The 26,665-nt window shown below is 40.0% G+C and overlaps 1 protein-coding gene across 1 annotated transcript in view; it reads right to left on the minus strand.

Moving 5' to 3' along the window:
• Positions 1-4,155: 4,155 nt before the first annotated feature.
• The window catches only part of LOC134575270 (oocyte zinc finger protein XlCOF7.1-like), a 93,669-nt gene continuing 71,159 nt past the window's right edge, over positions 4,156-26,665 (minus strand). Inside the window, exon 2 of the mRNA XM_063434534.1 lies at positions 4,156-5,496. Within this exon, the coding sequence (XP_063290604.1) occupies positions 4,256-5,398 (1,143 nt within the window). The 5' untranslated portion in view covers positions 5,399-5,496 and the 3' untranslated portion in view covers positions 4,156-4,255. The remainder of the gene's footprint in view (positions 5,497-26,665) is intronic.

A 26,665-nucleotide genomic window follows, 5' to 3' on the forward strand; every position in this document is an offset into this window, starting at 1 on the left:
GATGTTCTCATCAGATGTTCTCAGGTATTTGAATGTCATGGGTCTCTTTCTCTGTCTCCTGACTTAGCCTGCTTCCAACTGCTTCCTCTGCATACCTCTTTGCATCTCCCCCTCTTCCCTTTGTCTTAACTTTTTAAGGGAAAATTCACTAGGTTATAGACCAATAGAAAAACTGGAGGTGTGGTTACCTTCCAGATAGCAATTTAAGTATTTGGTCTATAGAGGGCAGTCTCGTCCCACTAAACATTCCTATCCAGGAAAGAGTTAACTTTTCCTGGTGGCTATTTTGACGTCATTTAGCTTATCTTTATGGTTATTTATAATTTAAGTTTACTGTCAGATCAAAGAGTTTCTTTGGGTTTTCTTCAGACTATGTGTCTGGCAAATTCTGCTATAATTTCTAATATGACCGTTATAACTAAGTATGACCCCTAAACTTACAATGGGACGTTATACAATATTGAAAGTAAAATTACATTATTTAATCTTCTCTGTCACAAATGTCTGGGTTTAGAATTGATTATATTCCATTAGCATTTAGACAGTCTGTCCATCCCCCGTTCTCATCTCTTATCAACAGGTTTGTATATACTAAGCATTCCTTAGCTCTGGCAAAGTAGTTAGTTTTACAGAAAGGATAGAAATCTTGTGTCTTTTGTTAGCTTGAAGATAACAAAATGGAGTCTGCTCTGTTCAGAATGATTTAGGCAATGATTTAGGCAATATACACTTTAATTTCTATCATAGCACAAAATGTCTGCCGATATAAATACCCTGACACTCATTTGGTCTGATCACACAGTAGAGCTACTGTAGCTCAAAAATAGATGATGCTAGAGAGGTGTCAGAACATACAGTGCATTAGTTTGCTGCATATAGCGCAACATAGCCGCAGACTGGTAAGAGTGCCCATGAGGATCTATATACACTACCAAAAGCACCTTCAATGGGGACGTGACAGTCAGAACAGGACCATGGAGCAAATGAAGAAGGTTTCCTGGTCTGATAAATCATGATTGCTTTTAAATCAAGTGGGACGGCCCTGTGTATGTGCGTCATTTACCTGAGAAGAGATGAAAGGCTGGTGAAGGCAGCAGTATTGTCTGAGCAATGTTCTGCTGGGAAACCTTGGGTCATGGAATTCATGTGGATGTTACTTTGACACATACCACCTACCTAGAGGCTGTTGCAGACATGTAGACCTCTTCATTGCAATGATGCTCCTTCATGGCAACTGTCTCTTTAAGCAGGATGATGCACCTTCCACACTGCAAAATTGTTCATGAATGATTTAAGGAGGAAAGAGACACATGGAGGTGCTGGTGGGAGGAAACGAGACACATGGAATGAGACACATGGAGGGTCTGGGGACACAAAAATAGACATAGAAAGGTTTGGGGAGAAAGAGACAAGATGCTGGGGGGAATGACGCACGGAGGGGGTGGAAAAGGGAGAAAGACACATACAAAAGGGACTGATGAAAAAAAAAAAGACACACAGAGGGGCCAAGGGGATACAAAAAGACAGATAGTGGCTGGGGAAGGGTAAAAAGAGACAGACAAGGGCTGGGGGAGACATCCAGAGGGGCTTGGGGGAGTCAAAGAGACACAGAGGGGTTATGGGGATAAAGAGACAAGGTGCTGGTGGAAGTGACACAGAAGGGCTGGGGGGGATAAAGAGACAGAGGGGATGGAGAGAAAGTGATACACAAAAGCGGCTGAGAGGAGAAAGAGACGTAGAGGGGGTGGGGAAGGGGAGAAAGAAATACACAAAAGGGGCTAGGAGGAAGAGGCACACAGAGGGGATGGGGAGAAAGAGATGCAAATGGTCTGTAGGAGATGACGGGACACACAGAAAAGCTGGGAATGGGGAGAAAGAGACACACAAAGGGAAGTGTAAGACAAAATGGTGATAAGATACACTAAAGACATGATAAAAAAACACAAAAAGGGGTAAGAAACTCTAGAGGGGGATTAAGGGGCAAACAAGTGATGGTACACTGTTTTGGGGAGCAACGGGAAGGGGTGGGTGGGCATGTGATAAAGGCAACTTCGCCTGTGTAGCTAAATATCCTTGCATCGGCCCTGGGCATGGAGTAGCACATGTCTCTGTATAGAGCCATATAAGTGTATATGCCTATCTATAGAGATGTATGTATATTCAAATGTCTCTTTACAGAAGAATACACAAGAATGTGTATTTATAGTCTATTTGTATGTCAGTGTTTGTATCTGCATCTTTGTGTCAGTGTGTGTGTGTGTGTGTATATATCTTACTTTGTGTCAGTGTGTGTGTGTATCTGTATGTGAGTGTGCGTATCTGCATGTCAGTGTGTATCTGTGTGTAAGTGTATCTGCCAGTGTATGTATCTGTGTGTATATGTGTCAGTGTGTTTCTGTGTGTTGCTGTTTGTTAATGTGTATGTATGTCTGTGTAAGAATGTATGTGGCAGTGTTTGTGTAGACATCCCAGCAAACACCAATATAACATGCAAATACACCCCTGCAAACATAAACATGACATACAAACCCCAGAGCTCTAACTCCAAACTTTATACAAACACCAACTCTACACACAGAAGAACACCTGCTCCTAAGTACTACAATCTGTGTACTATCTGTAGAAATTAGTGTATATATACACACACCAAAAGGTTTGTGCTACGGCGCACATTTTTTTTATTTTATTGGGGGGGGGGGGGGGGGGAAAGTTCAACAATGTTGGTGCATTATGTCAAAGGGTTCCAAAGGAAAAATTCAGTGAGTGCCCCTGGTATAAAGACATACACATGAATAGTCTCTCTCCCTCACTGTCTAAATTATATATATTTATATATAATTTAGTTGTATCCTTTTTTTCTGTAGAATAATGAATACAATTTATTGTAATGGGTAGTAGGCAGGCATGCCACATGCAAGCACAATGGAGCATTTGATGCTTCTCAATAGATAAACGTTGGATTCAATGCATCGCTATGAGAAGCGTTTGATCGGTGTAGTGCAGTACACGTGTTTTTCATATACAATGTTTCTCTATGAGAATTATTTGATTGGATACAAAGTCAGTAAAGCTTGATGACCACAAATGAGGCAGATCTGGCTGCTGCAAGGACAATGGCACAGTCCTGGAATAAAGATAAGGAAATTATTGTTGTATTTCATATGTTTTATGTAATAGGGGGGTGGGGTGGTTACTGAGGTCAATCGTTTGGCACAAACATTCATTGTCATTCTTGCATAGTATGCAAAACAAAACAAATATATATTACGTTTTTTTCAATAAACAAATTTGCTCCTTTGTGCCCAGTCCATTCAGGCATTGGCACACATTAATCAATCACAGCTCATATCCTTGAGTAACCAAACTACAAATATTTCAAAAGAAATCTGCCCTTTTAGAAAGCTGTGAGACAGCTGTAGTGTGCTTACTCAAAGGTGTTTCCTACAGAGAAGCATTGCGGTTATAGTGAGATCATTGCCGCGCATGCACGCGGCCTCCCACTGCTTCTCTGTAAGAGTAACTACAGATTGGAGTAATCTCTCTTATTTATTTTTTTGTTTGTTAAAGAGCCTCGGGGTTGGGGCAAACATCTAAACAGAATAGACAATACGCCTGTGTCATAAATATATTAAATATTATTTACTATCCTGGAACATTTCTTTATGAAAGACAATTCCTGAGACATCTTAAATGGTGACTACCCATATGTAATAAGACCACTATATTACTGTAAGGGAGGATTAAACCTCCATATGCCAGAACACGTTAAACAAGTAACTGGGCAATTTATTGTGAAATAAGGACAGGTATCAGACTTTAAAAAAAGTAATAAGAGATGGACAGATTACTGTGCATCCCCTGCTCTCCCACTGTGGCTAATAGGCTGTGAACGGTAAGAAAATAAACTACGAGGGGGGTACAGGAAACTTTCTTATATCCCCTGCTGCCCTAATCCGTGCTCAGTGTTTGGGGGCTACTATAAGACTTAAAAAGGAGGACCTAATGTCCACCTCCCAGTCCCAATTCATTGGCAGTGGGTGGGAGCCGTAATTATAATATACAGAGGATGGACCCAATAACCCATCCATTCCCCACCCATGGCTGTTAGGTGGGAGGCTATAATTAATTAATTAAATAAGAGGGAATGGACAATGGTATTTCTGCAGGATTTTATTCAAACTCCAATGTTTAGTGAATAACCCAGTGAAAAACCGCTTTCCAACATGAATCCTTTGATATGTAAGAAGTCTTAGGTTTACAAAAAATTATTGTTTATGTCCTGATCAAGATAATTAATTCTTGTGTGAATATTCATATGCTTCTTAAAATTTGACTTTTGAACAAAGCATTTCCCACATTCCGAACATGAAAATGGTTTCACTCCTGTGTGAATCATCTGATGGGTCTTAAGATTTGTCATTTGACTAAAACATTTTCCACATTCAGAACATGTAAATGGTTTCTCTCCGGTGTGAATCCTCTGATGTATCTTAAGAGTTGTCATTTGAGTAAAGCATTTCCCACATTCAGAACAAGAAAATGCCTTATCTCCTGTGGGAGCTCTCTTATGAGTCATAAAATGTGATTTCTGCTTAAAACACTCAAGTCCAATGTAATCTGAACTGGTCAGTTTGCTTCTTTTGTTGACTCTGTGCTGTTTAAGAAGCGATACATTTGTAGATGGAAACTTAGCACCATCAAAACAATGACCATTTCCTCGGTTTTGTATTCCAGTATGACAAGTGGGGGTAAGAAGGTCCAACGGGATGGGATTTCCAACTCCATATGAAGTAGACTCTTCTTTAACATGGGTAGATGGATACTCTGTTTGTGCATGTTCTGTGGGTGTATAATTGTTAGCGTCTCTGAGTATTTCTTTTTTGTGTGAGACAGATTTGAAATTTGATGCATAGTCCATCTGTTTATCTTCTGTGCATGTATAAACTTTGGTGCTGGCTTCACGTAAGGCTGATTCTTCCTTAATATGGTCAGGTGGGCATTCTGTTTGTTTATGGTCTGTACATATACAAATATCAGTGTTTTTGAGAATTAGTTTTTCATTTGATGCGGATTCACACTTTGATGTATAGTCCACTTGTGTATCTCCCTTGGTTGTATAAACTGAAGCATCAACAAGACGTTTTTCTTCCCAAGAAGCCAATTTCTTTTTGATAAGAGTAGATGGATATTCTATCTCTGCATCTTCTGTGGGTGTATAATTGTCTGGGAGATTCCCTTCCTCACGTGAGTCTGATTCCTCCTTAATATGAGGGGATGGATCTTCAGTCTGTATATGTTCTATGGGCGTATTAATGTCTCTGAGATTTACTTTCTCGGATTCTGTAGTTTCACGACTCAAAGATTTACTGCTTGATGTACTGACTGCAACGCAACTCATGTTTTGATTAATTGTTCTCTTATTATCTTTGGTTGTAAAATCCGGAGAAGAAACTGAAGTGTAATATTCACTGATTTCATTTCTGTTTATGGAACCATCTATTGGAAAAAAAAAAATACTCAAAATTAGAAATGTTCTTAACAGACATCCCAAGAGACAGAGGTCTAGAGATCCTAATGAACAATTTGGGCAATTTCCAAATAAAGGTGAATTCCAGTGATTCCCGTAATGCGAGCCATTGACCATGTGTGATCAGCATAGTGGACCTGCCAGGCTAGCTATAGATGTCTCAGGTAGTTGCTTATGCTCTCTCGCTCTCTTTGCCTGTTTTGCTCTATTATAATGGGTCCCAATGGAATTGTGAATGAAACGCAGGTATAATAATAGGCAAAAATGACATTACGTATGTGTAACATAACTTCGGCCTTATAATCTGAGACTGAAAATACAGAAAGGGTACAGGAACATGGGGAATTGTCTCAGACTTGAGGACCAAGAGATGAACCTACTGCAGCATTCACCCTTCTCCCTCTCTGCAAAGGTAGTATATAGAGCAACCTCCAGCAGTTCTTCTGAGAGATCCTTTCTACTCCCACTACCCTCAGCCAGTTGATGGCGTGTTTAATATTCCTTCCCAAACACCAGGCAAGACTTCGTGGAGGGACGTGTAATGTGTGTTTTATTGATCACTGTGACCGCCAATCACAGCCGTCACTGTGCTGTGTGGACATCTAATCAGCCCCCCTCCTCCTCATTCTATGTTTGGAAGTGGGGAGAGAAAGATCAGAGATCAAGAGAACAACTACAGCTTAATGTAGTGGTTCTGGTGTCCATAGCATGTCCCTGCAGGCTTTTTAAAGGGAAACTATAGTGCCAGGAAAACAAACTAATTTCCCCCACTATAGCTTCCGGCCCCGGCATCACTGAGAGGCGCGTGAGGAAGCTGAGCAGGAATATCTCTCACCGCCAACCTCCATTGTGCCTTCCAGTCCGACTGCCCGCCCATCTATCTGCCGATCTGCAGCCAGCCCCACTGGACCCCAGGGAAGAATCCACTCCAGCACTCCCAAAGGTAGGGAGGCTGGGTGGATTGAACTTTAAAAAAAAAAATAAAAAAATGTGAGTGTGTGTCTGTTAGTGTGTTTCTGTTAGTGTGTGTCTCTGTCACTGAGATCTGTATATGTTTTTGTCAGTGAGAGTATATAAGTCTGTCAGTGAATGTGTCTGACACGGAGTATATAGATGTCTGTCAGTGTATATGTGTTTGTCAGTGTGTATCTGCCAGTTAGTATATGTGTGTCTCAGTGTGTGTGTGTGTGTGTGTCTGACACTGAATGAGTGTGCGTCTGTCCGTGAGTGTGTATGCATTTCTGTCAGTGTGTATGTCTGTCAGGGAGTGTGCATATGTGTGTCTGGTCAGTGAGTGTGTATGCGTGTGTCAGTGAATGCGTGTAACTGAGTGAGTGAATGAAGGAGTGTGCATGTCTGTGAATGTTTCAGTGAAAGTGTGTGTTGGTTAAACAGTGTGTGTGACAAAGATTGTATCTGTCAGTGAGTGTATGTCAGTGCATGCATCAGTCAGGGCGTGTGTCTGTCAGGAAGAGAAATTTTAAATTGGGGGGGGGGGCGGGATGAGTTTTGTCATGCCTAGGGCAGAATACACCACTGAACCCAAGGTATTACAAATGGGGTATGTACAGTCTTATTTAGCAGCCACTTAGTCACAAACACTGGTTAAAGTTAGCATTCCTATTTGATTGTGTGTGAAAAATGCAAAAAAACTAATTTGAACGCTAATTTTGGCCCTGCGATCACATGGCCCGGGAGGGTGCTTCGGGCAGAGGGAAGCTGCCAGAGGGGGCGTGGGATCGGCAGGGACCCAGTAAGTGCCCTGTACGGCGGGGACGTTCTATGCCACCCTCCGGCGTTTAGAGCCACCCCAAAAAGGACGACATAGAAAGCCCGCCTTCCTTAAGGAGTTAATGTAAATGCTGCCTTTCCAGAAAATGTGAGTAAATTACACAAGTTTACTGTACTCAGTTTTTTAAAATGCTAATTTACCTTGATAGGTTCAATTTGACTTTTTTAATCTGTAAAAATTAAATGTATTTATTATGGCGAGTTATTTAGTTGGGTTCGGTGGTAGTAGGAAATTTGGAGGTTTAAATGTTAACATAGTTAAGGGTTAAAAGAAAACTAAAAAAATATTGTGTAAAAAGCTGAAAATGCTTAGGAAGTTCAGTGCCGAGGAGGCTTCGAGAATTCTGACAGCGGACTTAGAGGTGACAGACAGTGCCTCGGGGTGGAACGCAGGTGACTGCATTTATTGGTCTGATTCTGTAGGGTCCACAGCAGAAAGTGCTGATCCCTCTAGCACTGCCAATGACGCCTATGAAAATATCTGTCTCACACTTGCATCTTCAAGATCCATACATACCTAGAAAAGGTACATATCTCCTGTACTCCGAAGACGTAACTTCATCAAATCCATTTATGGAAATTCGTACTTAAAAAGCTTAATCTCTTATCATTTACTGTAACTTCACAAAATAGTGTCACATTCATTCACCGGGGTATTGCTTTACGCAGAAGAAGTAGCGGAGAATAATTTGGGTGGGGAGAAAATTAATCAGATTTACAAGACACAGTGTAAAAAATGCAAGAAAATAAAATTAGCACAACATTCGATGTAAAGTGGTGATACAATATGGCATGATAAGGCACAATATATACAATACAAGATTTGAATATACAATGCCCCAAATTAAGACAGGAGCCCATCTATCGAAATTCTAACTGCAAAAACTGAAATGGTCAAGTATTTTATAAGGGACTGTAGTGTCACATGAGTTGCAGAAGTATACATAGAAACATAGAATGTGACGGCAGATAAGAACCATTCGGCCCATCTAGTCTGCCCAATTTTCTAAATACCTTCATTAGTCCCTGGCCTTATCTTATAGTTAGGATAGCCTTATGCCTATCCCACGCATGCTTAAACTCCTTTACTGTGTTAACCTCTACCACTTCAGCTGGAAGGCTATTCCATGCATCCACTACCCTCTCAGTAAAGTAATACTTCCTGATATTTTTAAACCTTTGCCCCTCTTATTAAGACTATGTCCTCTTGTTGTGGTAGTTTTTCTTCTTTTAAATATAGTCTCCTCCTTTACTGTGTTGATTCCCTTTATGTATTTAAATGTTTCTATCATATCCCCCCTGTCTCGTCTTTCCTCCAAGCTATACATGTTAAGATCCTTTAACCTTTCCTGGTAAGTTTTATCCTGCAATCCATGAACCAGTTTAGTAGCCCTTCTCTGAACTCTCTCTAAAAGTATCAATACCCTTCTGAAGATACGGTCTCCAGTACTGCGTACAATACTCCAAGTGAGGTCTCACCAGTGTTCTGTACAATGGCATGAGCACTTCCCTCTTTCTACTGCTAATACCTCTCCCTATACAACCAAGCATTCTGCTAGCATTTCCTGCTGCTCTATTACATGGTCTGCCTACCTTTAAGTCATCAGAAATAATCACCCCTAAATCCCTTTCCTCAGATGTTGAGGTTAGGACTATCAAATATTCTGTACTCTGCCCTTGGGTTTTTACGTCCAAGATGCATTATCTTGCACTTATCCACATTAAATGTCAGTTGCCACAACTCTGACCATTTTTCTAGTGTACCTAAATCATTTGCCATTTGGCTTATCCCTCCTGGAACATCAACCCTGTTACATATCTTAGTATCATCAGCAAAAAGACATACTTTACCATCAAGACCTTCTGCAATATCACTAATACAAATATTAAAGAGAATGGGTCCAAGTACAGATCCCTGAGGTACCCCACTGGTGATAATCCCAAGCTTCGAATATACTCCATTGACTACAACCCTCTGTTGCCTGTCACTCAGCCTCTGCCTTACCCATTCAACAATATTGGAATCCAAACTTAAAGATTGCAATTTATTGATAAGCATTCTATGTGCAACAGTGTCAAAAGCCTTACTGAAATCTAGGTAAGCAATGTCTACTGCACCACCCTGGTCTATTATTTTAGTTACCCAATCAAAAAAAATAAGAATAGTTTGGCAGGATCTCCCTGAAGTAAACCCATGTTGTCTCTGATCTTGAAATCCATGTGTTTTTAGATGTTCAACAATCCTATCCTTTAACATGGTTTCCATCACTTTCCCCACTACTGAAGTAAGGCTTACTGGCCTATAGTTGCCCGACTCCTCCCTATTACCTTTCTTGTGAATGGGCACAACATTCGCCAACTTCCAATCTTCTGGGACCACTCCTGTTAACAATGATTGGTTAAATAAATCTGTTAATGGTTTTGCTAGTACACCCCTAAGCTCTTTTAATAACTTTGGGTGTATTTCATCAGGTCCCATTGACTTATTTGTCTTTACTTTTGACAGTTGAAATAAAACCTCTTCCTCTGTAAACTCACATATAATAAAATTACTCATTTATCCTTTTTCCTAACTGAGGTCCATTTCCTTCATTTTCATCTGTAAATACTGAACACAAATTTTCATTGAGGCAGTCAGCTAGACCTTTATCCTCATCTACATACCTTCCTTCTTTTGTTTTTAATCTAACTAATCCTTGTTTTACTTTCCTTTTCTCATTTATGTATCTAAAAAATGTTTTATCCCCCTTTTTTACTGACAGTGCTATTTTCTCTTCTCTGTGTGATTTGGAAGCTCTTATAACTTGCTTAGCCTTTTTCTGCCTAATCTTATAGATCATTCTGTCTTCCTCACTTTTTTTTTTTTACAATTACTAAATTTTGGCCACATCTGCGGAGTACCACAGTGGTTTCTTGAATTTATTTGCTTTTACGGACATGCCTAATGCAATTTTCTGTTGCCTTCAGCAGGGCAACATTTTAATTATCCCATTTCTCTTGGACTCCATTTAAATTGCTCCATTCTGATAATGACTCCTTTACACATATTCTAATTTTAGAAAAGTCTGTTTTTTTAAAGTCTAAAACTTTTGTTTTTGTGTGGTGTGACTCAGTCACTGTTCTTATATTAAACCACACTGACTGGTTATCGCTGGATCCTAAACTTTCACCTACAGTAATATCTGATACCAAATCTCCATTTGTTAACACTAAATCTAATATGGCCTCTTTACGAGTTGGCTCCTACTTGTTTTAGAGACAATCCCAGTAGGGAGTTTAGAATGTGTGTGCTCCTGGCACAAGCAGCTATTTTTCTTTTCCAATTCACATCAGGAAGATTAAAGTCACCCATGATGATAACTTCCCCCTTCATTTTCATTTTAGCTATTTCCTCAACTAGTAGATTATCTCACTCTTCTATTTGTCCTGGGGGCCTATAAATCACACCTACACGAATTACTAGATGTGTGTGATGTGTGTGATTACCAAATTCTAACGTAACCCAAACGGACTCTATGTTCGCCTCACTAATTTACATATGAGGTATTGTACTCAGAGGATGTAGCTGAACACAATTTGGGGTTTTTTACAGGAGAAGCTCACATCTGGTTTACAAAATACACATAAAGAATCTTTGTTATATGTGTGTACGTAAAAATCTGAATTTTTTTATTTTTTTTTTATTTTTTAAGCAGAGGTTGATAGTTTAACAGCTATGTAAAAAGTGTCACAATACCTTGACCTGTGACATCTACTCTATGAATAATTATACTTTTGTGCAACGATTTTGTTTTCAGTGATGGCTATGAACGTGGACCTGTCACTTTTTAGTATTTCAGAAAGATATATTCTGTATAGTTACATAGCTGAAAAGAGACTTGCGTCCATCAAGTTCAGCCTTCCTCACATTGGTTTTTTGCTGTTGATCCAAAAGAAGGCAAAAAAACCCAGTTTGAAGCACTTCCAAATTTGCAACAAGCTAGGAAAAAAAATCCTTCTTGACCCCAGAATGGCAATCAGATTGATCCTTGGATCAAGCAGTTATTACCCTACATGTATAAAATACTGACCAAGACTGTGTGCGAATTACACTGAAATATCAACTCAATGCAAAGATACCATAAGACAAAGTAGAGACTGTGGAGTATGATTTGCCTGAAAACAGACAGACTACTTTGTCTAACGGACAAGCCTGAAGTTAACAAAATCAGAGCTCTGACGTCACCTTTTGTCCAACTCCCAGCTGCCGTCACAAGGTGGAATTCCGGGTGGGGTCTTCCATAGACTTAAATGTTATAGTCTCCTGCATGCTAGAGGACAAAAGGGACAGTTGTGGTAAGTAAAAATTGCTTGTCCCATTAAACACAAAGCAAGCAAGCTGAATTTGTCCACAAGGGGTTAAATTGGGGCCGCAGTGTCTGTGCAGCACGAACGCAAAGGGTCAGGTTTTACTAAAATAATTACAGACAAACAACTCCAAACAGCTCAACCACAAACAGATTTTAGAACATAATTAAATTGTACAACAGCAATAACCCGTATGGCTCACTTGGTCTGTTTGTGTCACAGCCATAGTATCCGCAGTTTGAATCATAACAAAGGAACTGTAGTCTCTAGGAAGGAGGCTTCCTCCAACTCCTCCACAAACCATATAGTCTCAGTTTAGCTGGAATTCAATGACATGAGAGTGCAGATCCGTTTGGCAGTCATTAAAAGGTGAGGAGGTTTCGGTTACAGATACAAAAAGGGACAATCTTACTACATAAACCACTACATCTTAATGTTGTGGTTTTGGTGCACAGATCCTGTTAAGTCTGACATGTGTGAATGCTGCCATTGATGAGAAACAGCAATGTTTACATTTGCCAAAAAGAATGCCTCAGTGATTAGAGACACTTCCTTGTGAAGACTCAATTCTTCCCTTTTGATGTTGCAATAGAGAAGCGATAGATTCAATCAGATCAGAGGGAGTGCTCTTATCTAAGAGAAAGTCTTAATCTCAGATTGGAACGGTTCAGTTTAAAAACATCTTTATTTCTGAACATCCAGCAATCCATTAATACGATCTTACTACTAACGTCTTGCAATAGCAATGATTCATTGATTGAGGTGGGTTTCTACTGAACATGGAGCTGTGAGTAAATGGATGTTCCATCACTATTAGGAGAACGTTTAGTGACTGTTCAACATTTTGTTCAAAGCCGACGGTCTTTTTTATTTATTTATTTTTTTAGGGTCCTTGGGGTGTTTGCAAACACACAGTACTTTGTCTCTCTCATTTGTTTTGTTTTTTCATATAGTTTGTATTTTCTTGGAGTGAATAACTCGTTATTGTATTTGTTCTTGAAGTGCCTGGGAATAAGACTAACTAAGACCGTTACCTGGTGGCCTCAATATCCTTGGTTGGCTAAACGCCTAGAAAGGAAGATGCACTCCGCTATTGCTATTTTATTTTTTCTATCAACTTTATTTATTATGGTTTTGTAATCATTCTGTAAGCAGTATGTAATATGAGGTTGGGACTGCCCCAACTCAGAAATGTGTTTCTATGCTGATTTGATCACAGCGTAAACCTTCAATAAACAAACTTTATATGAACCTACAGTGATGTGGTCTGATTTCCTATGAAGTTCTATACAAGATTCCCTCACAGAGCCAAATAAGAACTTGTAGAAGCTAGATGAACCAGTATGGCCGCTAGTCCAGTAACCATACACTTTACCAAACTGTGCAGCAACTATCCAGGGAGAATATCTTAGGAAGTTAATAAACCACCAGGTGTTTGATGACATAAGTGAATGATATCTGCTCTATAACCAAACACATTGCTGATTAAACATTGTCTCACCCAAGGAGATGAAGGGGTGGTGACTCTCCGTCACTTCCTTGTAAGTTTCCTTTTGCCCTTTTAAATGCTTCCAAACCTACAAGAAATAACAGACAGTGAGATCCCAACATCTTTATCCAGTCACCATCCAGACACATCCCTTGGTTTTACTCTATGATGTCCCATTCCCAGCAGCCTCACCTCTCCAGTCAGCAGGTGGATGATCTGATTGGTCAGTTCCAGGATGTTCTGCTCATTGTTTCCCTCATGTATCAGTGAGTGAGGTGGACACACCGTGCTGGAGCTCTGGGTCTTGCAGGATCCTCTTAACACACAGGGACTGCTTCTCTGTATTGTAGGATCGTCAGATCTCTTCACAACAATGTAATCCTGCACATAAAGAAACATGTATTAAAGGATATCTCGTTACACAGAACGTTACTTTGTTCCCTTGGAGTTATTTATAATGTTGTTTCACTATATTTTTCCTGGAAGGGGCATCACCTTAATCCTGCTAGTATGTGCTTCTACCACCCACCTCTGTCACTGCTACCCCTGTCTGTGTGTGTGATGCCGGCCTTCTCCATCATAAAGTCCTGTATAGTGCACAGGGCTGAGAAATGGTATGCGAGGGCTACCTGTTTATAATAATAATGTCTTATAATCATCACAATCCCCACATTTATACCACGACCAAACTGTATCTCAATTAAACAGCTGCCACTGTCAATGTAACCACTGATAACATAACAATACACCACACACGGCCGCTATCACGTAATCTACTCTGCTGCCCTTTGTGTTTCTGTATTGCTGAGTCGATCAGCTGACGTTTGCTTGGTGGGACTCTATGTGGGATTTGGTGGCCCAATCAAGCCTCCTATAGACGAAGGGCTTAAAAAACACAAACAGAAAAAATGATTTCTGAAAATCTCAGTAGGTCAATCTAGCACTGCTTAAGACTTCAAACATGCCATTTGAGATAATAGTCATGTATATTGTATTGTGTATGGGCACATAGCGTCTGTCTTACAATAGATTTAAAGGATTACTCCAAGCATCATTACAACAACAGTCTGCTGCCGTGGTTACAATGCCAAGAGCACCCTGGTCCGGTTCTCCAGTAATGGGGCAAACAGGGTAATAAGTTTTCCAATCTACTTGGGTCCCCCACCGGGCTCCAAGGCTCAGAAGTGGCTCTCTTATTAGGCCTCGCACTGTCTGGGTCCTCATGGCCGCCTAAATCTCCATAGGACAGACAAACATGGTGGGTCCTTGGTCTAAGACTGAGAGCCTGACACCAGGAGGAGCCTTTTATGCCGCCAAGTGTGAGAGAGAGTCCAGCGCCTCCTGCAGTCAGCAGCTTTGTGGGATGCAGAGCTGCAGACTGCAAAGTAAGTGTTTCTCGATCTCAGCCAATCAGACACTTCTGGAGATCGCAAGACACTTACTTCACAGCTTGTGGCTCTGCATCCCGCAGAGCTGGAGACCGGAGAGTCTGCCCAAATGACAGTACAACCCCCTTCACACACACACTGCCACCCTTCCACACATTGTCACCCCCTTAACCTTGTCACACTCACATTAATTCCTCCTGATCTGGTCACACTCATCCCTTCAACTATTCTGTACTCATCTTCCCTTGCTCTGCTACACTCACCCTGTCACACACTCACCTTTTCACGCACTGTCACACTCAACTCCAAGCCCTGTTACTCATCCACCTTTCACCCTGTCACATCAAGCCCTCCAATCTTCACACTCATCCCGCCTCCATGCCACACTCACCCTATGAAATAAACCCCCCCTAATCCTGTCACACTCATCCTGTCATATGCCCTCCTCCAACCCTGCCACACTCACCTCCAACCCTGCCACAATTATCCTGTCACTCTAATACAGACACAATCACCCCCTCACCCTGCAACACTCCCTCCTCCAGTCATGTCACACTCATCCTTCCTCATCTGTCATGCTCATCCCACAAACCAGTCGAATTCACCCCCTCACCCTGTCAGGCTCACCATGCCACAGTCGCCCCCTGAAGACAATCATCATACACACACAGTCATAAAGTATAGCTTCATTAGAAATGAAAATCCAGCGCACTCCCTTATCTGCTAAACAGCTATTTTGCTAGTTTTATTAAAAACACCTAATCTAGGCAAAAAAATAATGGGGGTTTAGTTACATTATATGATCATATATTGAGCTGGAAGGATTTCCCCAAGTGAGTAACTCATTTAGCAGACAGAGTAGGACCTGCCATAGATGGGGTACATTGACGTTGTGGTAGGCTTATGCAATGTATGATATGTAAAGGATTATATAATATAAAATTATATAAGTGGGGAAAAGAACTAAAAAAATGTGTTTTGTTTTTTTATATGAAAGTTTATTATTTGGTAAATCATTGTTTAAATAGCCCATCCAAAACTTTCATTTTATTTGAAATAACCATTTCGCATCGGCACTTATGTTTACCCGACTGCCAGGCTATACAACCATACCCCGTAGTCATGTATAAACGATTAGCATAATTAGAAATTAAATTTGTTTATTACAAATGATACCATAACTGCAGTCACAGAGCTCAAAACACAGCGGCACAGGGAGCCGCAACACTGCAATCCTCTGAACGATGAATACAGAGACTCTCTGTATCCAGTGCTGAAAGCCCATCTTTCAATATATCTCCACGGCAACCCCTATTTTGTTTTTCCCTAGTGGTGATAGTGTGGGCCTTATGTTTGAGTTTTGCCACGCCTAGAGCCGCCACCGCCAAGGCGTCCTGGTAACGCGTTTCTGACTTCTGGAAAGTTGTGAATGCCGCGGACTTCGCCATTCATTGGTAGAGATCCTCAGCTGACCACTTTCAGGTAATTAATGCTATTGTGCTCAATCAAATTTGCACAGAATTGACAATAGCTAGCCTGGAAGCTGGTCACACCCAAACGATGCTGCCAGAGGATGAGTTATACTTCCAGCAGCAGAGGGGGTTAGACTCCCTATGCACAGCATTTCAGAGGGACACACAGCGCATATCAATTAAAGGCACCATAACCACTTCAAATCACTATGGTGCTTGGAGTAACTTTTCAAATGTCTGTTTATTAAATATTTACTCCGCATATACTTCCTAAATCTCTCCCATAATAATTCTTTCCACGTCCATGTTAAAGCACAGGATAAATGTGTGTAGTTGCTGTGATTCCCAGAATCCCTCACCTCTCCAGTCAGCAGGTAGTTGACCTCCAGGGTCAGATCCAGGATCCTCTCCGTCATCTGATTCCAGTTTGTGTTTGTCATCATTAAGCCAATCAGGCAGCCTGAGAACAGACTCTGGGGTTGTGGACAGGAATTAGAATATTCGGTGACTCTGTAATTACAGATATAGTTTATACCAATGTTCACCTAAAATAGATACTGAAAAAAATAGTTGAATATGAAAATAGTTGAAAATGAAAAAGAACGGTATAAAAACAGTATATACAGGGGGTGTATATTTACCCCATCCATTATATACACAGTATATACAGGGGGGTGTAAATTTACCCCATACATTATATACACAGTATATACAGGGGGTGTATATTGACCCCATACATTATATACACAGTATATACAGGGGGTGTATATTTACCCCATACATTATATACACAGTATATACAGGGGGTGTATATTTACCCCATAAATTATATACACAGTATATACAGGGGGTGTATATTTACCCCATACATTATATACACAGTATATACAGGGGGTGTATATTTACCCCATACATTATATACACAGTATATACAGGGGGTGTATATTTATCCCCCATACATTATATACACAGTATATACAGGGGGTGTATATTTATCCCCCATACATTATATACACAGTATATACAGGGGGTGTATATTTATCCCCCATACATTATATACACAGTATATACAGGGGGTGTATATTTATCCCCCATACATTATATACACAGTATATACAGGGGGTGTATATTTATCCCCCATACATTATATACACAGTATATACAGGGGGTGTATATTTATCCCCCATACATTATATACACAGTATATACAGGGGGTGTATATTTACCCCCATACAGTATATACACAGTATATACAGGGGGTGTATATTGACCCCATACATTATATACACAGTATATACAGGGGGTGTATATTGACCCCATACATTATATACACAGTATATACAGGGGGTGTATATTTACCCCATACATTATATACACAGTATATACAGGGGGTGTATATTTACCCCATACATTATATACACAGTATATACAGGGGGTGTATATTTACCCCATACATTATATACACAGTATATACAGGGGGTGTATATTTACCCCATACATTATATACACAGTATATACAGGGGTTGTATATTTACCCCATACATTATATACACAGTATATACAGGGGGTGTATATTTATCCCCCATACATTATATACACAGTATATACAGGGGGTGTATATTTATCCCCCATACATTATATACACAGTATATACAGGGGGTGTATATTTATCCCCCATACATTATATACACAGTATATACAGGGGGTGTATATTTACCCCATACATTATATACACACAGTATATACAGGGGGTGTATATTTACCCCATACATTATACACACAGTATATACAGGGGGTGTATATTTACCCCATACATTATATACACAGTATATACAGGGGGTGTATATTTCCCCCATACCTTATATACACAGCATATACAGGGGGTGTATATTTCCCCCATACATTATATACACAGCATATACAGGGGGTGTATATTTCCCCCATACATTATATACACAGCATATACAGGGGGTGTATATTTCCCCCATACATTATATACACAGCATATACAGGGGGTGTATATTTCCCCCATACATTATATACACAGCATATACAGGGGGTGTATATTTCCCCCATACATTATATACACAGCATATACAGGGGGTGTATATTTCCCCCATACATTATATACACAGTATATACAGGGGGTGTATATTTCCCCCATACATTATATACACAGTATATACAGGGGGAGTATATTTCCCCCATACATTATATACACAGTATATACAGGGGGTGTATATTTCCCCCATACATTATATACACAGTATATACAGGGGGTGTATATTTACCCCATACATTATATACACAGTATATACAGGGGGTGTATATTTACCCCATACATTATATACACAGTATATACAGGGGGTGTATATTTACCCCATACATTATATACACAGTATATACAGGGGGTGTATATTTACCCCCATACATTATATACACAGTATATACAGGGGGTGTATATTTACCCCATACATTATATATATATTTCCCACATACATTACAGGTAGTTCCCATTGATCTCACATTAGATACATAGAACATTATATTTGAACATTTCCTTTGTGTAACTGTATAGGAAGCTCATCATATAACAATAGTCACCTGACTGGCAGCTCCTCCCTGTGTTTCCCAGCACTGTATCCACTACCCCATACATTACATACACAGTATATACAGGGGGTGTATATTTACCCCCCATACATTATATACACAGTGGGTGTATATTTACCCCATACATTATATACACAGTATATACAGGGGGTGTATATTTACCCCCATACATTATATACACAGTATATACAGGGGGTGTATATTTACCCCCCATACATTATATACACAGTATATACAGGGGGTGTATATTTACCCCATACATTATATATATATTTCCCACATACATTACAGGTAGTTCCCATTGATCTCACATTAGATACATAGAACATTATATTTGAACATTTCCTTTGTGTAACTGTATAGGAAGCTCATCATATAACAATAGTCACCTGACTGGCAGCTCCTCCCTGTGTTTCCCAGCACTGTATCCACTACCCCATACATTACATACACAGTATATACAGGGGGTGTATATTTACCCCCCATACATTATATACACAGTGGGTGTATATTTACCCCATACATTATATACACAGTATATACAGGGGGTGTATATTTACCCCCATACATTATATACACAGTATATACAGGGGGTGTATATTTACCCCCCATACATTATATACACAGTATATACAGGGGGTGTATATTTACCCCATACATTATATACACAGTATATACAGGGGGTGTATATTTACCCCATACATTATATACACAGTATATACAGGGGGTGTATATTTACCCCCATACACTATATACACAGTATATACAGGGGGTGTATATTTACCCCATACATTATATACACAGTATATACAGGGGGTGTATATTTACCCCATACATTATATACACAGTATATACAGGGGGTGTATATTTACCCCATACATTATATACACAGTATATACAGGGGGTGTATATTTACCCCATACATTATATACACAGTATATACAGGGGGTGTATATTTACCCCCATACATTATATACACAGTATATACAGGGGGTGTATATTTACCCCCATACATTATATACACAGTATATACAGGGGGGTGTGTATTTACCCCCATACATTATATACACAGTATATACAAGGGGTGTATATTTACCCCCATACATTATATACACAGTATATACAAGGGGTGTATATTTACCCCCATACATTATATACACAGTATATACAGGGGGTGTATATTTACCCCCATACATTATATACACAGTATATACAGGGGGTGTATATTTACCCCCATACATTATATACACAGTATATACAGGGGGTGTATATTTACCCCATACATTATATACACAGTATATACAGGGGGTGTATATTTACCCCATACATTATATACACAGTATATACAGGGGGTGTATATTTACCCCATACATTATATACACAGTATATACAGGGGGTGTATATTTACCCCATACATTATATACACAGTATATACAGGGGTTTGTATATTTACCCCATACATTATATACACAGTATATACAGGGGGTGGATATTTACCCCATACATTATATACACAGTATATACAGGGGGTGTATATTTACCCCATACATTATATACACAGTATATACAGGGGGTGTATATTTACCCCATACATTATATACACAGTATATACAGGGGGTGTATATTTACCCCATACATTATATACACAGTATATACAGGGGGTGTATATTTACCCCATACATTACATACACAGTATATACAGGGGGTGTCTATTTACCCCATACATTATATACACAGTATATACAGGGGGTGTATATTTACCCCATACATTATATATATATATTTCCCACATACATTACAGGTAGTTCCCATTGATCTCACATTAGATACATAGAACATTATATACAGGGGGTGTATATTTACCCCATACATTATATACACAGTATATACAGGGGGTGTATATTTACCCCATACATTATATACACAGTATATACAGGGGGTGTATATTTACCCCATACATTATATACACAGTATATACAGGGGGGTGTATATTTACCCCATACATTATATATATATATATATATATATATATATATATATTTCCCACATACATTACAGGTAGTTCCCATTGATCTCACATTAGATACATAGAACATTATATTTGAACATTTCCTTTGTGTAACTGTATAGGAAGCTCATCATATAACAATAGTCACCTGACTGGCAGCTCCTCCCTGTGTTTCCCAGCACTGTATCCACTACCTCTGCACGATCTCACAGTAATGGGGCTTCTCAGGATAAACACACAGCAGCTGATCAAACCTCCAAACACAGATACTGGGAGCCGGAATGTAATGGGCGCTTTAATATGACGTCACTGGAGAACAAACTACTGGGCGGCCATCTTTGTTTAGGGCAAAAAGGCAATAGAAAGTGAGAGCAGATCCTTGTAGCATGAGGAAAAAGTTATCAGATAATTTAGGAATAATGTGTGAAATTAATTTACTGTGTATATGTGTATATAATATGTAAATTAGGGTAAAATATTAATGACTATGCTGTCTCTAAGTTTTATGTGGGACAAGCTTGCCAGGTGATCTTTTCAGACATCCCAACATGCAAAAACTCATTCCACCCCATGCGCATGCCCCTGCACGCCCCACCACGCGGGCCCACACAACATATAACAACTATTTTCACACACTATTTACAAAAATGCACATGCCTTGATACACAGATACACACACTGATACACACATACAAACACTCGCATATAAACACAACTTGACACACAGATACATGCACTATCACTTACACACAAATACACACACTCAGAAACACACACTGGCACACACATACGCACACTGGCACAGACACAGAAAATACAAACGCTCAGAATTACACACTGGCACATATACACACACACAGAAACAGATACACAGAGTCACAGATACACACACACATTAAAAAATTAAGCCACTCTCTGGTTTCCTACCTGCTGTTGGGGGAGTTTGGGGCCTGCTCTCACGATCCAGCTCCCTCCTCCTCCTGCGCGGCTGGCTCTGCGTGATATGATGGCCCTGGTCTCATTAAGTAGCACAGCTCCCCCAGCACACCCAGCTGTCTGCCCGGCCCCAGGTGCCGACGGGCCACCGAGAAATTTCCCGGTATCCCGGTGAGCCAGTACGGCCCTGATGCAGAGTGTATTACAGTGAATACAAAGTGTGTTTGTGTAGTGGATGTAGTGTGTGTAATGAATGGAATGTGTGTTTGTAGTGGATGTAGTGTTTGTGTGTATAAGATGCAGGGTGTGTAGTGAATGCAGTGTCTGCGTATAGTGCCTGCTGAATGTGTCTTTGTGTAATGGATGTAGTGTTTGTGTGTATTAGATGCAGTGTGTGTAGTGTATGTAGTGTCTGTGTATTAGACGCAATGTCTGTGTATTAGACGCAGTGTTTGTGTATAGTAAATGCAGAGTGTGTAGTGGATGCTGTGTGTGTATAGTGAATGTAGAGTGTGTTAGTGTAGTGAATGCAGTGTGTGTGTGTTACTATAGTGAATGCAGAGTGTGTGTTAGTAGAGTAAATGCAGCGTGTGTGTCAATGTAGTGAATGCAGAGTGTGTGCTAGTGTAGTGGTTGCAAAGTGTGTGCTAGTGTAGCAAATGCAGAGTGTGTGTTAGTGTAGTGGTTGCAGAGTGCGTGTTAGTGTATTTAATGCAGAGTGTGTGTCAGTGTAATGAATGCAGAGTGTGTGTCAGTGTAGTGAATGCAGAGTGTGTGTCAGTGTAGTGAATGCAGAGTGTGTTAGACTCTAGAGTCCCTAGAATATTTCTTTTGCTACCTTAATGTCTGTTCTGATTGCATCAAGTTCACTATGAACTGTGATACAAAGTCAATACCATTTCTTGATATTTTGACTGAAAAGGGAGAGAAAGGGTTTACGAGAAATCTTTATAGGAAGCATTTTGACAGAAAAATCCTATTACATTTTATTAGCTTCCATCCCACTCGGTCTTTGATTTAATCCCAAAAGGCCAGTACACACGAGTTATGGGTTTAGTGTCTGAGCAAAAAGAAATGGATTATACAGCCTTCTCATAGGACTGGAAGGTTTAGAAAAAGACGCCATCAACTCTCAATGTTAGACAAACAGCAAGGAAGTGACACAGGAACTGTTACCGTAATCAGAAGCCAAACACAGAGCGATGGAGGCAGGTCTTCAGGAAGTAAAAAGGTTCTATATTCACACTGATCGGGTCTCAGATGAACTCCTGTTCCAAAAATGCCTGAGAGCCAGAGCACAGATTGCAGAAGCTTTTTGTTAACAGCATATCCCCTCCTATATTCCTCAGACCAATCCGCAACCAGGATATTCAGGATCACCTTATATGGGCAGACCACATGGTTCATCTGAGACAAAGGAATGTGCTCTCCACTTCCGCACTTGCTCAGTACACTGATGACTCATCCAACTGTTTGTAACCAGATACTAATTAGCATTTGCCATGTGGAGATTTCGGCATACTAAATTTTGACCATGCTGGAATCCCATCACATTCCCCCCTTTGATGCTTCTGATACAAAGTTAGTTCAGATGCATCACTAATCATAATTTGCCGACACCTCTCAAGTAACCACGAACCAGGGCAGACCATCTAAGCATTCTAACTTCTCAGCACTCCTCAACCTGCTCATCGATAGTATCTCTTTGAGTTAAGGGTTCATACTTCCAGATGGCCATTACATTAGCAGCCGTCTTTCTCTCTATAGTACTATCAATAATACTAGGTATAGACCTAACAATCAATGGGATTAGGCAGGGCAAGAAGAGGCATAGGAAAATAATAAATACCATCCCTCCTACCAATACCTTAATCCCTCCTAACTGCTCATACCAACTATTTGGATTATACCCGTTCCAAATCTGAGTAGGTACGTGCGTCAGTTTAACCATGTGACTGGCAAGATCAACCACTGCCTGCCCCTCATCATCTATGTGCAGACAACAGTTACTAAGGTTAAACTTCCCACACACCCCTCCTTCTACTGCTAGTAAGTAATTCAAAGCTAGCCTATTTTGATAGATGGCTGATCTCATCCGGGTTTTCTGTTTTGCTAAATGGTTGAGAGCTTTAGCCGTCTCGTTGGTTATAATCTCAACCACCGCCTGTAATTTTATAATGCGGTTGAGCATATATATGGGGGTTCATTAACCATATGTACCATCTTCAGCCCAGGTAGCAACTACCTATGTTCAATGATGCTCGCTTCTTTTTATGATTCACATCATAAACCTCAACTCCCAAGGTCTCTCCTGTTTCAATTGGCAACAAGAAGAAGGATGGATTGAGCATACCTAGCACACATGCCCCTTCCCAATCTTGTGGTAACTTCAAGCATGCCTTCTTACCACAGATCCAGTATAAATTCGATGGGGCTCTCCAATTATATGTAACAGATAGATCAAGCCATACCTCTCTCAAATTGGTGTAATTGGCAAAAGGATTAGTAGGTTCTGAGACATTTGAAGCTGACCACCAAGTAGTATTTTGAGTACTAGCATTGTAGGCCTTCTGTCCCAAACATGTTAACTCTCCAACAGGTGTATTATACATTGGACCTCCTCTAGCTAAACATACATGACCTATTATAGATGTCTTTAAACACCATTCTAATTTTCCACTTACATTTACTTGATGGCCAGTTTGTGAAGGCATTTGTTGTTCAACTGTCTCAGAACCAGGGTACTATACTTCTTTTGCCTCCCATGGCCATTGGTCTCCCATATTTGTGCCTCCACATACAAAGCAGTTAATTATATTAAGCCTACCTGCCATACTCTCAGCCAAATCAATAAACAAATTCTTAACATTCTGGGGAATTTTATCCTCAACACACATCTCCTCATAAAAGGAATGGAATACCTCATGAGTCTGAGCAACTGTTGTCTTGGTTTCAAGACCTACATATATCATGGCTCCTGGATCTGCTCCTGTACCATGTATCTGAAACCCAAAGAGATTCCCAAACTTGTCAATGAAGTGCTGCGGATTAGAAATGGTCATATGCACAAGGTTACACTCCATAGTTTTACTATATGGTGTAGTGGGCAACCTTTGGATAATAATATCTTGATCTACGGATTTTCCCCAGGTCGCCCAACCTACACATGACCAATATGGACAGAAGTTAAAGTCTCTATTTGGGCAATCAGGATCAGTAGTTCTTTTGCTAGGGCATAAATACGTATCGTTAAACCCATAAGTCCGTTCCCATTTAAGATTACCGCATACATTCCAAGGTTTTCTGCTACCTGAAATCGCCTTACATGCATCGAATAATAGAACACTCGTGGAATGTATGGTGCTAAGTACAGTCCTATTTATTAATGTCCCCCGGGAGTTACTATTCTGAATTACCAACCAAATTGTACAGAGTTGGAATCAGGGATCAAAACACTTAGGCTCACCTGATGTCGGTTGACACACACTATAATTAGTATCTAAGTACCTACACCTAGACACAGATCCTCTACATTCATATTGGGAGTGCCAAATAAGAGTTTGGGATATTTGGTTACCTGTTTTCGTAGTCTTAATACAACTAACACAGCTTGGAATATCCTGACCTTTACCTTCCTGAAAAATTAAGAAAACATTAAAACACCCAAATAAACACAACATTCTTGAGGTCCTCATCCTATTCTTCGACCGTGCAACGGCACCTCAGCTTCCCGCTTGTGAGGGCTGCAAGGATTGTTGTCCTTCTGATCCTTATTTTACCTTACTCCTCACGCTTTGTCTCAGTCTCTCTATTCATGTACACCTTATTTGCTATTTCTATTAACTGTGATAGAGACATCCCTGCAAATCCATCTAACTTCTGTAGCTTTCTCTTGATATCACTCTGGGCCTGGCTAACAAATGCTGAGTTAATCATTCAGGAATTTTCAGGGGCTTCAGGATTGAAAGGAGTGTACAGTCTGTATGACTCAAGCAGTCTCTCATAGATTCATCAGCTTTCTGCAACACCTCAGCCATCCTCGACATATTAATCGCCTTCTTCCCACCAGCCTTCATGCCAGCAATAATGGCTTGTTGATAGGCCTTCAAGTGGGGCATATCAGCACCTTTCACATTCCAGTTGGGGTCAGAATTTGGAAAATGGGCAGTGGCCCAAGCGGTTGGATTAGCTTGATTTTGAGTTAACAAAAGCTGCTGGCAATCAGCCCAGGTGGGATTATGGGTCTGAATAATAGAGGTGACCAAATCAGTCATTGGCTTGAGGTTTCTCTGTGTAGGAGGAATTATGAGTCTTCCAATTGAACAAGTCGGTTGTGGTGAAGGGAACAAACAGATACCAGGTTGACTTGCTGTAGTTGACCATTACCGTCAACGTGTGGTTGGCCCGGTGTGAATCGCAGGGGCATTTGTAAATGTCGGGAGGGAAGGGTACCAGTCATTTGTCGGGTTAGGATGGGACTTCAATAGGGTTGTTTAGTAACAGGTTCCAGTCGGGGAGTAGTAAGGTAGGTGGAAGTGGGTAAATTAATTTTACTGGTCAGCATTAAGTGGGTAAAAAAATAAATAAAAATGTGTTAAACCAAAAACCCACCAGTAGGTGTCACCAGAGGGTAAGTAATTGTATCAAAATAGTCTTTATGGGTCTAATAATAAAACTTAGCTTTTAATATATTTATACCTAAAATAAAACCTTATAACAAGAAATATTAAAATAGGGTAAGCAATCCTACTTCTGTCTGTTGTAAACGGTCATTAGTATTTTAAACAATGTAAATCAATGTAACTTCCGAAGATGGCCAGAAGGTGGCCCTATAGTGCTTCTAAGGTAAATTAAGTGTCTCAGTTTGTATTTTAGCAAAAGGGAATATCTTGGACAAAGCTGGGAGGGGACCATACAGTAACTAAAAAAAGGATAAAAGTATATTCTAGCGTCTTATACCATTGATAATTTCTTCCAGTTGTATTTTAGACTGTTACTGTTACTGAAAGCACACAGGGTTCAGTAGTTGTAGTGCTATTTCTGTGATTATGGTACAATGTCATTGCTGAGAATGATCTGATCCAATAGACTCAG

Source organism: Pelobates fuscus, chromosome 10 (assembly GCF_036172605.1).
Source record: "Pelobates fuscus isolate aPelFus1 chromosome 10, aPelFus1.pri, whole genome shotgun sequence".
Taxonomy (NCBI): Eukaryota; Metazoa; Chordata; class Amphibia; order Anura; family Pelobatidae; genus Pelobates; species Pelobates fuscus.